Source organism: Mustelus asterias, chromosome 5 (genome assembly GCF_964213995.1).
Source record: "Mustelus asterias chromosome 5, sMusAst1.hap1.1, whole genome shotgun sequence".
Classification (NCBI taxonomy): Eukaryota; Metazoa; Chordata; class Chondrichthyes; order Carcharhiniformes; family Triakidae; genus Mustelus; species Mustelus asterias.
In genome coordinates this window covers 136,693,788-136,709,243 of record NC_135805.1, presented here as the reverse complement: position 1 = coordinate 136,709,243, position 15,456 = coordinate 136,693,788, and the positions used below count along the sequence as shown (strand labels likewise).

At 45.5% G+C, this 15,456-nt stretch overlaps 1 protein-coding gene across 14 annotated transcripts in view; it reads right to left on the bottom strand.

Moving 5' to 3' along the window:
• Nucleotides 1–15,456, bottom strand: part of dst (dystonin) — a 653,330-nt gene that overhangs the window by 199,959 nt on the left and 437,915 nt on the right. For all 14 annotated transcript variants that reach the window (XM_078213315.1, XM_078213329.1, XM_078213327.1 and 11 more), the window contains 3 exons: nt 13,680–13,806; nt 9,472–9,525; nt 3,060–3,295 (listed from right to left, as the gene is read on the bottom strand). In XM_078213315.1, coding sequence (XP_078069441.1) covers nt 3,060–3,295; nt 9,472–9,525; nt 13,680–13,806 — 417 coding nt within the window. The remainder of the gene's footprint in view (nt 1–3,059; nt 3,296–9,471; nt 9,526–13,679; nt 13,807–15,456) is intronic.

The window sequence follows — 15,456 nt, the reverse complement described above, 5'->3', positions numbered from 1 at the left end:
CTCGCCCCAAGGTCGGAAAATCCCGCCTGGATCTTTGCATGGTCAGTGTCCCGCTCGCTACAATTCCCGTGGTGGGCGGGACAGTAAAATTCCACCTAAAATCTCGGCCAGCACTTCAGTGCAGTACTGAGGGAGTGCCTCACTGTTAGAGATGCCACCACTTGGGTGAGACATTAAATCGAGGTCCTGATGGCCCTCCTGGGTGAGTGTCAAAGATCATGCAGCATGAAGAGCAAGGAAGGCCCGAGCCTAGATTAATCCTCAGGCAACATCACTAGAAGGGATTATCTGACCCATTATCACATTGTTATTTGTGGGAACGTGCCAAGTGAAAGTGGCTGGTGTGACTTTATTTCACCAACAGCGACCACACTTCAGAAATACTCCACTGAAATGCGCTGTGGGATGCTCTGAGGTTGTTACATGAATACCTTTCTTCTAAAAGAACAGCCAATTTACTAACACGTCACTGTCAGCGGGGAAATAAATCCAACTGAAAAAAAACTTTCACAGCTCGAGAATAAAATCGAGCAGATTTTACTGGATGAGGGCTTGACAATGTTCTGCTCTTTACAATGGTCCTGTTACATTGCAATTATCATTAACTGCTTTACAACAGAGCAGCGCTGAGCCAAGCTGCAGGCTCTGTATTGATCTAAACTCAGGCAAAGCAGATTAGTGTTCACTGGAATGCAAAGGCTTAGATTAAAATTGGGAAGTGTGTTTCACACCCATTGCTGTTGCCTTTAAAAGCCGAGACTGCCTTCTCATCAGCCTTCTTCACTTGTCTGATGAAGAGACATTGAGCAGTGTTGGCCCAAGCTTGCTGGAGTGTAGAAGAATGAGAGGCCATCTAATTGAGGTATATAAGATGTTTATAAGAGAAAGGGGATTGACAGGGTAGATGAGGAGTGAATGTTTCCCCTTGTTGGACATTCTAGAACGAGAGGCCAGTTTTAGGATAAGGGACGGCAGATTTAAAACAGAAATGAGGAGGAATTACTTTACTCATCTGTGGAATTCTCTACCCAGAGTGCAGTGAATGCCGGAACACTAAACAAATTTAAGGAGGAGATAGATAGGTTTTTAATCAATAGTGGGTTGAAGGGTTATGGGGAGTGGGGAGGAAGGTGGAAATGAGGCTGAGATGAGATCAGTCATGATCATATTGAATGGCGGAGCAGGCTTGAGGGGTTGAATTGCCCACTCCTGTCCTATGTTATAATACCATAGATTCCCTAACATGCAGAAAAGCCGTCACTTTCCGTCACAGCATCTTACCCAAACCTATCCATGAGGACACAGAGAGAATGTGCAAACTCCGCACAGTCACCCAAGTCCAGAATCGAACCCGGGTCCCTGGCACAGTAAGGTAACAGTCCTAACCACTGTGCCACCCCCGGAATGTAACACACTGCTGCATTCTCCCTCTTTAGTTATACTGCGGCATAACTGGGCCATAATAGTTCGGCCACATCTGTTTCTTCAACTTCACTTTGAAGACGGTGAGTGCAATGACACTGTTACCATAACCATGTTGACACAAGGAGGACCAGCTGCAGCATTGTGAAACTGAATGCACACCAAGCGGTTATCGGTGCTCACACACTGAAACATCTTCTTCCCCAACCACCTCCATTCTGCCACCCTTCCCAGATAAAATCAGAAAATGGCGTTATGGAAAATTGTGAGAAACCACATCTGAACCAGGGCTGCGCTGTCCCAGTCCCATGATCTTCAACACCATCAGCGCATGAGAATTAATCAGATCCATAGAGGTTAATATTCCTGCAATTTAAAGCTAATCAAACTGCACAAATAAAATGGAACAAACAAGTAACTAGCAAGGGGTGGCACAGTGGTTAGCACTGCTGCCTCACAGCGCCAGGGACCCAGGTTCGATTCCCGGCTTGGGTCACTGTCTATGTGGAGTTTGCACGTTCTCCCTGTGTTTGTGTGGGTTTCCTCCGGGTGCTCCGGTTTCCTCCCACACTCCAAAGATGTGCGGGTTAGGTTGATTGGCCATGCAGGTTAAATATGTGGGGTTACAGGGATGGGGCCTAGGTGGGATTGTTGTTGGTGCAGGCTCGATGAGCTGAATGGCCTCCTTCTGAACCGTAGGGATTCTATGATTTGAAGCATTGGGCTAGATTTTTCCTGCTTTATAACAGTGTGTTGACAATGCACAATGTTATCGATGTGAAAATCGGTCAGCAAATTCAGGGGTTTAGGAAATATGCTATGATGTACCATGGCTTCCAAAACTTCTTGGCAAATTGATGCCATTCTTTTGTTTGCTTTGTACAACCTGCGCCACACTTGTAGCCTCCTTGCTTTTTAGGAATTTACACATAAAGAATTGAAATCCCTGTTTAGCAATATGCTAATTGTTAATGCAATGCCCATCAACCTCTGGCCCAGAAAGGATACAATTTAAACGGTTCAATCTCATTCTGAAGGTAGTCAGCGATTAGACTTCATCTTAAATCTCATTGGATGGGGAGATAAATTGATTCTGCCATTAACTAAGATTCCAAATACCCCGTTGCCCGCACTGCGCTGTTATTAGCTTACACCACCTGCAACTGAGAGGGCAAAACATTGAAGTTGAAGGGTACAGAGTCCAAAGTAATATAAGTTGCGAGATGTCACACCTTAGCAAGATCGTAGAATCCCTACTGTGCAGAAGGAGGCCATTTGGCCCATTGACCCTGAACTGACAACAATCCCACCCAGGCCCTATCCGCTCAACCCCACATATTTACCCTAGCCCGTCCCCCTGACACTAAGGGGCAATTTAGCATGGCCAATCCCCCTAATCTGCACATCTTTGGAGCGTGAGAGGAAACCAGAGCAGCCGGAGGAAACCCACGCAGTCACAGGGAGAATGTGCAAACTCCACACAGACGGTGACCCAGGGCGGGAATAGAACCGGGTCCCTGGCGCTGTGAGACTGCAGTGCTAACCACTGTGCTGCCCAGAACATTAAAGTTTATTCCACAATTCAGCTTTAAAAAGATTAAGGGCAAACATAGTGCATAACACGCACGCACACACACCTTATGTTGTTCAACCTGTTCCTTTATAGCTTCAGTCTCAGTTGGTAATGTATCCCAAGATGTGGTTCTCTTATCCATCGACTCCAACCATTCCTTGACCAAATGGGCTTCTTCCTGGACTTGCTGTCTTTGTGCCAGTGTGGATTCCAGCTGACTCGCCTTGTCCTTCAGCAAGCCTCCCAACTCTTCATACCGATGATTCACATCTGCAACATCCCGCTGGATCCCGATCAACTCTGCGGCCAAAAAACAGACTTCATCATCTCATTGGTGACAGCATTTAAGGAGAAAGACATGCCTTAATTCAAATACTCAGTGAGGTATAAAGTCCATGCAAGTTCAAGTGGGTCTGATCTAAACATAGTAGTTCTGAGCTCTGTGATCCCAAACAAATCTGGGAAAATTCAAGTGTCATTTCCATTCTCACAACTAAAGCAAATCCAAAGCAGTTCCACTGAAGGTTAATAGGCGTTACCCCAAATGTAAGGGTTAACATTTACATCCAAGTTCCTTTATTAAAAGCTGAAAACAAACTAGTCCAGGGGTGGCACAGTGGTTAGCACTGCTGCATTACAGCGCCAGGGATCCGGGTTCGATTCCCCGCTTGGGTCACTGTCTTTGCACATTCTTCCCGTGTCTGCGTGGGTTTCCTCCAGGTGCTCCGGTTTCCTCCCACAGTCCGAAAGATGTGCTGGTTAGGTGCATCGGCCATGCTAAATCCTCCCTCAGTGTACCCAAACAGACGCTGGAGTGTGGCGGCTAGGGGATTTTCACAGTAACTTCATTGCAGTGTTAATGTAAGCCTACTTGTGACAATAAACTTTAAACTTATAGTGCAGGCTTTTGAACATATTTTTGGTGTCCTACTCGGAGGATGGATGTCCTTGCTACAGAGCAAATACAGCGAAGGTTTACCAGGCTGATTCCGGGGATGGCAGGTCTGTCATATGGGGAGAGACTAATTCGGTTAGGATTATATTCACTGGAATTTAGTCGAGTGAGAGGGGATCTTATAGAAACATATAAAATTCTTCAAGGTTAGACAGGGCAGAGTCAGAAAGAATGTTCCCGATGGTGGGGGAGTCCAGAACTAGGGGTCATAGTTTGAGGGTAAGGGGTAAACTTTTTAGAACGGAGGTGAAGAGAAATTTCTTCACCCGGAGGGTGGTGAATGTGTGGAATTCACTACCACAGAAACTTTATCTGAATTCAAGAAGAAATTAGATATAGCTCTTGAGGCTAAAGTGATCAAGGGATATGGGGGGAAGGGGGGGATCAGGATGTTGAATTTGACGATCAGCCATGATCAAAATGAATGGCGGAGCAGGCTCGAAGGGCCGAATGGCCTCCTCCTGCTTCAGTTTCTAAGTTTCTAAATTAGAGAGTTGATCTCTAATGAAGTGTGAAGATTCTATTATTCCTCGCTTTATTACAGCTGCAGTTTCAAAAGAGAAGCTAATAAGCTAATTTTTAACATTGAGGGTTAGAATTGTAATGGTCTTGTGTTTAATCATCACTCTCTGTAATGTTCCACCACATCAGTGACCAGACTGAGATTTTCCCTCGATTTCAATTCCGTTTGTGATATGAAAATCCCGCCTGAGAGGAAGAGAGGAAAGAAAACTAACAGTTTCCAGAGACCCTCTCAATCCTACAGTTGGCACGGTGGCACAGTGGTTAGCACTGCAGCCTCACAGTGCCATGGACTCGAGTTCGATTCCCGGCTTGGGTCACTGTCTATGTGAAGTCTGCACCTTCTCCCCGTGTCTGCGTGGGTTTCCTCCGGTTGCTCCGGTTTCTTCCTACACTCCAAAGATGTGCGGGTTAGGTGGATTGGCCATGCTAAATTGCCCCTTAGTGTCAGGGGGATTAGCTAGGGTAAATGCATGGGGTTATTGGGATAGGGCCTGGGTGGGATTGTTATTGGTGCAGACTCGATGAGCCGAATGGCCTCCTTCTGCACTGTATAATTCTATGATTCTACAGCTTTAAGCAGAACCTACTGAGAGTGGGATTGACAATGAAAAGGCGCCGATCATTCATCAGGGATGGTATAAACGCATTGTGGGTTCACTGATTGCAACTGGGAACATGAGATCATATATACATGCAGCTTGAAGACATCAGAGCTGTGCTGTGTTCTGCTCACAGCCAAAAGTGAAACTGAGACTGGTTCGAATGACACACTCCCATTCTAGTGATGGCATGCTGCTTTCACTTAAAGGCACATTACAACAGGGAGGAGATGGTTATATCTACTGTGGATTGGATCACTTGAAGCCACATTGTACCTACGGGTATATTCCGTTGGCTGGCTGATGGAGCCTCATTAGAATGACTCTGGCCTTTGCAGCCTTTGCAGTTGATGCTGAGGAGGGAGATGTTCAGGCAGTTGTACAGTTTGTATTTTCCATGGAAGGCTGGAATTAGAGGAGCGCAGACATCTTTTAGAGTTGAGGGACGAGGAATTTTGAGAAATAGGGAGGCTGAGGCCAAGGAGGAATTTCAAAATAAGGATGATCATCTCAAAATTAAGATGTTTCTTGAACAGGAACCATTGTAGATCAGCTTGCACAGGGGTGATAGTGAAACGGGCTTGGTGCTTGTTAAGCATGGCCAACAGAGTTTGGGATGACCTCACGTTTATGCAGAGTAACATGCAGGTGCCTGACTAGCAGTGCATTGGAATAGACAAGTCTCGAGGTAACAAAGGTAAGCTTGAGAGCTTCAGCAGATGAGCTGAGGCAGGGTCCAAGTTTGGTGATGTTACGGAGGTGGATGTAGTCTTGACAATAGCATGAATGGGCAGTCAGAAGCTCATCGCAAGGTTAAATATGGCACCAAGAATGCAAACAGTCTGATTTAGTCTTTAGCTGTTGCCAGGATGATCATGGCATGGAAGTGATAGCTGGGAACAGAATTTGTAGCAAAGACAAGAAACAATGGAGGCAATCTTACAGAAAAAGGCCTAAGTCCAGAATGCGCATGAAAATGGGAGAGCTTTTGATCCATTTTTTGGGCGAGTTCAAATCTGCTATCTTATGCACTTAGAGCAAGAAAACCCATCAAAATTAGTTTCTCGCCTGTAGGGGGAGTAGGCGGGGCTTAAATCACCCAAATGCTGGTTGAAAGCAGCAGAGGGCACCATTGCGCATGCGCAGGTCCCTCCTCCCCAGCCCACCACCATCAGCCCGTCTCCAGTCTGGCCCCTCCCCCTACAGGCCCCGCCCCTTGGTGTGGGCAGCGCCAGGGTGAAAACTGCCAGGTTGCCAGACCGCCACTGCTCAAAGAGCACCATCCCCACCTTGCCCCTGACCTCCCGGAGAGGGCCTCAATGGCCCAGCGAGGCCAACACATCCAATCCCCATTGATGGGGACCTTGAATGATTCTCGCTGGAGAGGCCACAGAGGAAAGTGAGCCCTGACGATTGCCTTCCAGGCTCGCTAATTACATTTAAATTATAGTAAAATTAGATTTAAACAATTTATACACCCCATGTCGGCAATGTGCGTGAAGCTGACCTTGCCGGATACTCGGCGTTGGTAAGGTTGTGAGAAGCGGGAAATCAGGCGTGATCTGATTTCTCGGCTCGCCGCGCCAAAAGGCTGGCGGGGTTTGATGGTAAGATCATCCCCAATGACTTCACTCTTCCCAACATCTAACTGGAGGAAATTTCTGCTCATCCGGTATAGAGGGGTTTAAGATCAAAGCCACCTGGGATTGCATAATGAGTATTACCATCTTGTTTAAGCATTTAATATATCACCAATATTCCATTTGCAAGAATTTGGTTTCAAATGTTTGTGACACATTATTTATTGATTGCCTGGCCCTTACAACAAGGTAGTGGACATCTGGAAACCTCTCTTCTAAAAAGGTTGTGTGGTCAATTTTATAACGGAGATTGATGAATTTTGGTCAGATGAGGTATTAAGGATTCCAGCAATCATAGAATCATAGAATCCCTACAGTGCACTGACCACAATCCCACCCAGGCCCTATTCCCATAATCCCTCATATTCACCCTGCAAATCCCCCTGACACTAGGGTTAATTTAGCATGGCCAATCCACCTAACCCGTGGGAGGAAACCAGAGCACCCGGACGAAACCCACGCAGACACGGGGAGAACGTGTAAACTCCGCACCGACTGTGAGCCGAAGCCGGAATTGAATCTGGGCCCCTGGCGCTGTGAGGCAGCAGTGCTAACCACCGTGCCACCCCTTATAAGGTGGGCCAATAGCATTAAGATACAGAATTGTCATAATCTTACGGAATGGTTGAATGGAGCCCAATTCTGAAAGTGCAGCTCCATGAATGGCCCAGCCAGGAATGACTGAAAGGTCACAATTTCCATATCAGCACTAAGATGCTCAATTGAGGTGTGGAGAAATACTGTTAAGGGAGAACCACATCGAAGTTCTACTGCTTTACTTCAAGCTTATTTTAATGGAGGTTTTGCATTCTTCTTCCTCCTCCCTCCCACTCCGCTATTTCAACCACATGTTTGGTGCAGTAGATCACTTAATCCTGCAGGATTGTCCAGGAATCTATAGGAATTTCAGCTTAATCTCCAGGATTTATTTTCTTCATTTTCTTTAAGCACTCTTACTTATTAATTCTAAGAATGTTGGAAATGGGCAGGGCGGTATAGATGCTGTTTTGATTTGACTCGACGAGGAAGGTTTATTCAATGAGCGAGAAGCAGCGACTGGCTTTCCGTTTGGTGAGAAGGAAGGGCATTGCCAAGATTTGCGGTCAATGGCGGGAGTGTGGCGAGCGTGTCGAGGTGGTCAGAGGACGTCAACATGAGAATCCAGGAAGATATCCAGTCAGGGATCCCCAAAACTGACCAGAGTGAGTTTGGGGGTCTGATGCGCGTTATCACACACGAGGCTTGATGCTCAGGAAATAAAGGCTTTTATTTGCTGTAACAAGGCATCTACTAATTATATACACGATCCCAGACTGAGGGGTCCCAGACAGAGCAGAGACCTTTATACCTCTCCCAGGAGGCGGAGCCCGACTGGGATGTACTACAATACAAAGGTGTAACAACCCAACCCTAACCCCAACAGCAACAAGTGGAACAACCCAACCCTAACCCCAACAGCAACATATAAACATACTTGTAGTACTGGCCAGACCCTGGCTCAATACTATCTAGTGGGAACCAACGATGGTTCACCACAGGGTCAGGCATCACTTTCTGATCGTGGGAACACCAACATCAAGAATTCAACTTGCAAATGGCCCCAACAAGAAGAGGGCCTACCATCTAAGTCAATGACACAAGTTTCATCACAGCTAAATTCATAGTGGGCCAATGGAGGCTATTCGGCCCATCATATCAATGGAGCTTTGAGAAAGAACTCTCAACAAACTAATTGGTCAATAGTGGAGGAAACCGTGCATTTGATCAAAAGGGGAGCATTTACAACTCACTTTCCTATCACATGACCGCCAGGATTTAGATTTAGATCACTATTTTCACCCTTTTTTCCTTGTTATGGCACAGGAACCAGTTTTGTTTGTGAGTCTGGGACAGTCAGGTGTTCAGGGCAATTCCCCAAGAAGAATGACCATGGCACATGCTGTAACGTTTCCTACCTCACCATTATCTGTGCAGACAAATTAACCTCAACAAAAAACAGTCGCAATAAAATGGAGGATGAACTTATACCGTCCACCTATTTGAAATAGTTACAGGAAAATGGAGTTGATTGCTTGATCTGTTTTAATGCAGTTTTTAACTCCAAGAAAAGGAAATCCAGATGATTAATTAGCGATAATAACAAATTAAAAATAATTGAAATGTGGGATTTTTTACAAAAGTGTTTTTGGTCACATTAAAAGGTCATTTCAGTTTAAAGTTTAGTTTTAAGTTTATTTATTAGTGTCACAAGTAGGCTTACATTAACACTGCAATGAAGTTACTGTGAAAATCCCCTAGTCGCCACACTCCGGCGCCTGTTCGGGTACACTGAGGGAGAATTTAGCACAGCCAATGCACCTAACCAGCACGTCTTTTGGACTGTGGGAGGAAACCGGAGCACCCGGAGGAAACCCACACAGACCCAGGGAGAACGTGCAGACTCCGCACAGGCAGTGACCCAAGCTAGGAATTGAACGCAGGTCCCTGGCGCTGTGAGGCAGCAGTGCTAACCCACTGTGCCACCGTGCCATCCCCATTTCTTGCACTGCATTAATTTTTAACAGGAGAGGAATTCACAAGTTGACATTGAGCTCATCTCCATTTTAATACTGTAAGAACATAACTTGTACTGTTTAAATTTTCTTTGAATCCATTTCCTTAAAAACAGTAACACTGTAAAAAGAAAGCCAATTTTCATATTTCATTATAAGGTTGCACCAAACTCAAGTAATGCAACTTGTAAAGTGGTTTCCTTACCTTTGGAATCGCAGACAGCAGAGACAGCTCCCTCACCATTCACCACCTGCGTGCCTACAGACCAATATATGCGTAAAGAAAACCTGGTTACTTGCATTAAAAACAAGACCAACATCCGTGTTAAGTTCTCTCCAACCTGTTATGCACTAATGAAAGTTGGCAAATTCTTTCAACAAATAGGCAACGAGTGGCTTCTCAGGATTCTTAAGGGGTTTGACAGGGCAAATGCTGAAAAGATGTTTCCCCTCGTGGGACAGTCTGGAACCAGAGAGCATAGTCCCAGAATAAAGGGGCGCCCAATTTAAGACTGAGATGAGGGGGAATTTCTTCTCTCAGAGAGTTGCAAGTCTTTGGAACTCCTTGCCACAGAGAGCTGTGGGAGCAGAGTCTTTGTGTATATTTAAGGCTGAGATTTTTGATCAGTAAGGGTAGTAAGGGTTATGGGGAAAGGCAGGAAAGCGGACGTGAGGAATGTTGGATCAGCCATGATCCTACTGAATGGCGGGGCAGGTTCAAGAGGACAAATGGCCTACTCTTGTTTCTATTCCTTATTATCCTATGGTCAAAACTATTCCGGTTAAATAACAGAAAAGTTAAAGGTGTAACATTGCACAACCCAATTTGGAGCATGAGGAACATGAAGAGGCTATTCAGCCCCTCAGGCCTATCCCACCAATCAATTAGTTTATAGCTGATTTGCGTCCATTTGCTTGCCTTTGTTCTGTAACCCTTCATACCAGGCAAGAATCTATCACCCTCAGTGTAAATGTTTAATTGGCCCTGGGACGTTAGTGTCCCTTTAAGAGATTTTTTTTTTAAATCACGACCTCTGCACCTCACAGCCTGAGATTATGTAATTAGTGGGAGGGGAAAAAAAACTGTGTGAAGCTCAGGTGATAAGGATTGTTTTTAGTTTAGTTTTGGCTGCAGTGTTAGAAGCATCGCTGAAAGAAGTCTCTCCCTCGCTTTTAATTTTAAAGTTTTACCAGTTAGCTGAAAGCACATTTTGTTTGCCATCCTGCAGTAAAGAATATATATTTTGAAGACTACAAGCTGCTCTGAGTTTACAAGATTATTTGAAATCAGCATTCAATCCAAGGAACTGGATTCCAGTATCATGTGAGCTTTAGCCTGTGCAGTGATAAATCTGATGAAAGGATTTTGTTTATTGAATATTGGTTTTGATTGGAACATCTGATATACATATTGGTACTTCCTGATAGCACCCCTGAATGGTTTAGCTCTGATTTTCAGATTCTGCCCCCTTGTTCTGGATTCCTTCCAACAGAGAAATAGTTTCTCTCTATTTAACCTATTAAATGCTTTAACCAGCTTAATCACCTCAATTCAACCATTCTTTAACCTTCCATACTGGAGAACATCCAAATCTAGTCGATGCAACTGGTTCCTATTATTTAATCCACATTCTTTCCAAGGCCAGTCCTCCCCAGGGGTGTGGTGCCCAGAATTGAATGCTAGTAAGTCTGAGACTACCGGGATGGGGGCTCGCTCCAAAGAACATGCAGGGAGACAAGTCACAGGAACATTATTGGTTTATTGATGAACTGTTCTTCTCGCAATCCAGTCCTCAACTGCCTGTTGAGGCGGATTCTGGACAAGTCACCCCTCGTCACCTGACCCGCTCTCTCAAAGGGGCTATGCCCCGCATACATAACAAATGCATTACCCCAATTGGATCCATTTTAAACTGGTTAAAGTCTAACAGAGGATGTTGTACCAATGGATTTACAGGTTCAATGTTATTACGTCATATGTTATTCCAGCCAATGACCTTATGGTTATTGACATCCATGATTTGAATTCAGAAAGGAGCATCCCCCAAAGGACGGCAAACATCATAGAAACATAGAAACCCTACAGTACAGAAAGAGGCCATTCGGCCCATCGAGTCTGCACCGACCACAATCCCACCCAGGCCCTACCCCCATATCCCTACATATTTTACCCGCTAATCCCTCTAATCTACACATCCCAGGACACTAAGGGGCAATTTTAGCATGGCCAATCAACCTAACCCGCACATCTTTGGACTGTGGGAGGAAACCGGAGCACCCGGAGGAAACCCACGCAGACACGAGGAGAATGTGCAAACTCCACACAGACAGTGACCCGAGCCGGGAATTGAACCTGGGTCCCTGCAGCTGTGAAGCAGCAGTGCTAACCACTGTGCTACCGTGCCGCCCTTGGGGGGAATTTTCCCATCCCGTCCACCACTCGAATTATAGCGGGCAGGGAGGGGGAGCATGCACAGGTCTGTTGGCTACGGGCAGGATTTTCCGGTTTTGGGGCGAACGTGGCTGGAAAATCCCACCCCATGTATTTCCCACTATTCATAGTTGCTGAAACACTGTCTAATTGTGTTCATCACCTGAAGGCCATTTAGCCCAATACAGCTCTATCTTCATTGTCCCGCCAAATGGCTCACTCCCAGCTCTCCAGTGCTATACTGGACTGTATCTCTAGCACATTTATACCATCCACTTGACTGGCTTCCCTGGTAACTCATTCCACAATCCTACCGTGCAGAATCAGTTCTGCACAATTTCCCCCATAGCACGTGCTCAGTGTGCTTTGAACTGTAAATCCACTTCCATGGGAATGCTGCATAGCTTCCTATTCAAAACTGTAAAAATAACACTCTTCTTTTTATTTATTAGTGTCACAAGTAGGCTGACATTAACACTGCAATGAAGTTACTGTGAAAATCCCCTAGTCACTACACTCTGGCGCCTGTTCGGGTACACTGAGGGAGAATTTAGCACAGCCAAGGCACCTAACCAGCACGTCTTTCAGACTGTGGGAGGAAACCGGAGCACCCGAAGGAAACCCATACAGACACGGGAAGAATATGCAAACTCCACACAGTGACCCAAGCCAGGAATCGATCCCGGGTCGCTGGTGCTGTGTGGCAGCAGTGGCTAACCACTGTGCCACCGTGCCACCATGCTCATTTTAGGTCTCTTCACCTCAACGACTTTCCATAGGAAGGATAATCACCTGTGAATACACCACCCAGTGAAATCTCCTGATTTCAGTCACAACAGAAACAGCAGCAGCAATACAAGTAGCTCTTGGAGCAGGTAGGGAGGTGGATTTGAGACCAGAGATCAGCCATGATCTGATTGAATGGCGGAGCAGGCTCGAAGGGCTAAATTTGCCTACTTCTGCTCCTAATTCCTATGCTCCTAGTTTTTTTATTCATTCATGGCTTTTGATAACATGGGCATCGCTGGCTGGCCAGCACTTACTGCCCATCCCTAGTTCCCGAGGGCAGTTGAGAGTCACATGTAGGCCAGACCAGGTAAGGAAGGCAGATTTCCTTCCCTAAAGGACATTAGTGAACCAGATGGGTTTTTCTGACAATTGACAATGGTTTCGTGGTCATCAGTAGATTCTTAATTCCAGATTGTTTTTTATTGAATTGAAATTCCACCATGTGCCGTAGCGGGATTCGAACCTGGGTCCCCAGAACATTAGCTGAGTTTCTGGATTACTAGTCTAGCGATCATACCATTAGGCCATCGCCTCCCTTATGTTCTTGGTCAGTTTTTATAAAGGACCATTGTACAGAAAAGATGCTATTAAATATGAAGCCATGAATAGGGAGCAGAATTACATAAACACGCATGGAAAACCCTGGTGAATTAATATTTTATGCTTAATCACAAGGACATTTGTGTGTCGGTAATGACCCATTTCCATGTTTAATTAAAACAACACTTCTCAAACTGAATTACAGCAGCTCATTAAATCGCCAACCCATGAAATGAAAATGCTGAACAAGTATGTTAATTTCTGAATTACATTGTGGAAAAGTTGGGAATTCTGCCTGGAAACATTATTCAGTTAAATATATGGGCTATTGACGGACAGATAGTAGAACGTGGGGTCCAATTGGAAGATTTATGCCATTCCAATAAATCTTTTATGAGCTGTTGTGGCAAGAATTTATTCACCTCACTTCATACATCACTGGCTGAATTGTCAAAATAAGACACTTCTCAACCTGCTGGGCTGCGATACAAAAACAAAACTGTAATCAGTTTGAGAATTCCACCAAACAATCTGCATTCCAATCATGAATTACTGAATGGTAGCTATTGAATAATTTAACAAGGAAAGTGAGCTATTTAAAATCTCTGCCTGAACAATGCATTTGACGCTCAAGCGAGGGACAGACTGTTTACCTGATTTGAATATAGTCCTCGGGTGGGCTGGAGAAGTCAGAGTATTGATCAGGTGACACAAAGCTGAGCCTTTCTGATTAATCTCCTCAACGTCAGAGGCTTTTGATGACCACTCACTCAGCATGACCTAAATGAAAAAGGAAGGGCAAAATTGTATTTAAATCATTCATCTTGCCGTGTCAATGGTCTAATTCCTCGTGTAACAAAAGGAAAGAGTGTAAAAGAGGATCATAGAATTCCTACAGTGCAGAAGGAGACCATTCAGCCCATTGAGTCTGCACCAACAACAATCCCACCCAGGCCCTATCCCCACTACCCCGCACATTTACCCTGTTAGTCCCCCTGACGCTAGCATGTATTTCGCATTTAGCATGGCCAATCCGCCTAATCTGCACATCTTTGGACTGTGGGAAGAAACCGGAGCACCCGGAGGAAACCCACGTAGACACAGGGAGAATCATGGAATCCCTATAGTGCAGAAGGAGGCCATTTGGCCCATTGAATCTGCACCAACCACAATCCCACCCAGACCTTGTCCTCGTTAACCCTATGCGTTTACCCTGCTAATCCCCCTGATGTTAAGGGGCAATTTAGCGTGGCCAATCCACCTAACCCGCACATCTTTGAATTGTGGGAGGAAACCAGAGCACCCGGAGGAAACCCACGCAGACACGGGGAGAACATGCAAACTCCACACAGACAATCACTTGAGGCCAGAATTGAACTCGAGTCCCTGATGCTGTGAGGCAGCAGTGCTAACCACTGTGCCACCGTGCTGGCCTCAGGAATATCCTGCCCTCAATTCCCATGCTTACAGCTCCCTCTGTGATAAAGATTAACACTGGAGAGTGTATTTCTTGTATCTTCACAAAACGGACAAGGTGATTAATGACTCATGTCCTGATGGCAGACAACTCCTCAATTTTCCCCTGTGATCACAGAAGGGATAACAGAGAAGGTTAGAACTTTGTCCTAAAGAAATGGAATAGTTACATTGGAAACTTCCCCGGAATCACACAAAATAGGCCATTCGGCCCATTGAGCCTCTTGCCAGCTCTTGGAAAGAGCTATCCATTAGTCCCACTCCTTAGCTCTACTGCTACACAGATGTTTCCATTTTAAATTATCTACAATTTCCTCTTCAAAGTTCCTACTGATCCCGCTTCTGCTCAACAATGCCTCTTCCACAATTGTTGCAGACATTTAACCAGATTTCTCTACAATTGAGATGTGCTGGAATCCACATCTATCTGTTTCCCATTCTGCTTCCCGGTCATCATTTTCACTTCTCAGATCACCAGAACCTCTTATGGTCAGAAAATGGACATTCTTATCACATTTACTGGTCTGAGACCGAGTGTGTGATTCAGCCAGGCTGTAACCCATGACACTGCCTTATCCCGGAGGGCAAGGCTCCCACTCCAGGAAGATCGCTGGCCACAGGTGGTCACATGTGCCCTCAACCCCACCATGTCATTTTTGAAGCCATAGGTAAGTGCGTTCACATTGCCCAGAGATCACGACAAGTTTCCAATGGACTATAGGAGCAGGTTTTCTGCCGAAGGCCACTTGTGCATTCCCTATTTCCGTCGCACTACTGGTGGCAGCCATGTCTAGGTCCAAAGTTCCTAATGCTTTCCAACTCTCTGTGCTCCTTTCAGACCCTGCTTAAAACCTACCAACCACCCCGGCCAAGCTTCCAATATCATGTGTGAAATTTTGTTTGACAATTCTCCTGGGCAGAATGGGCGGCACGGTGGCACAAATGGGCAGCACG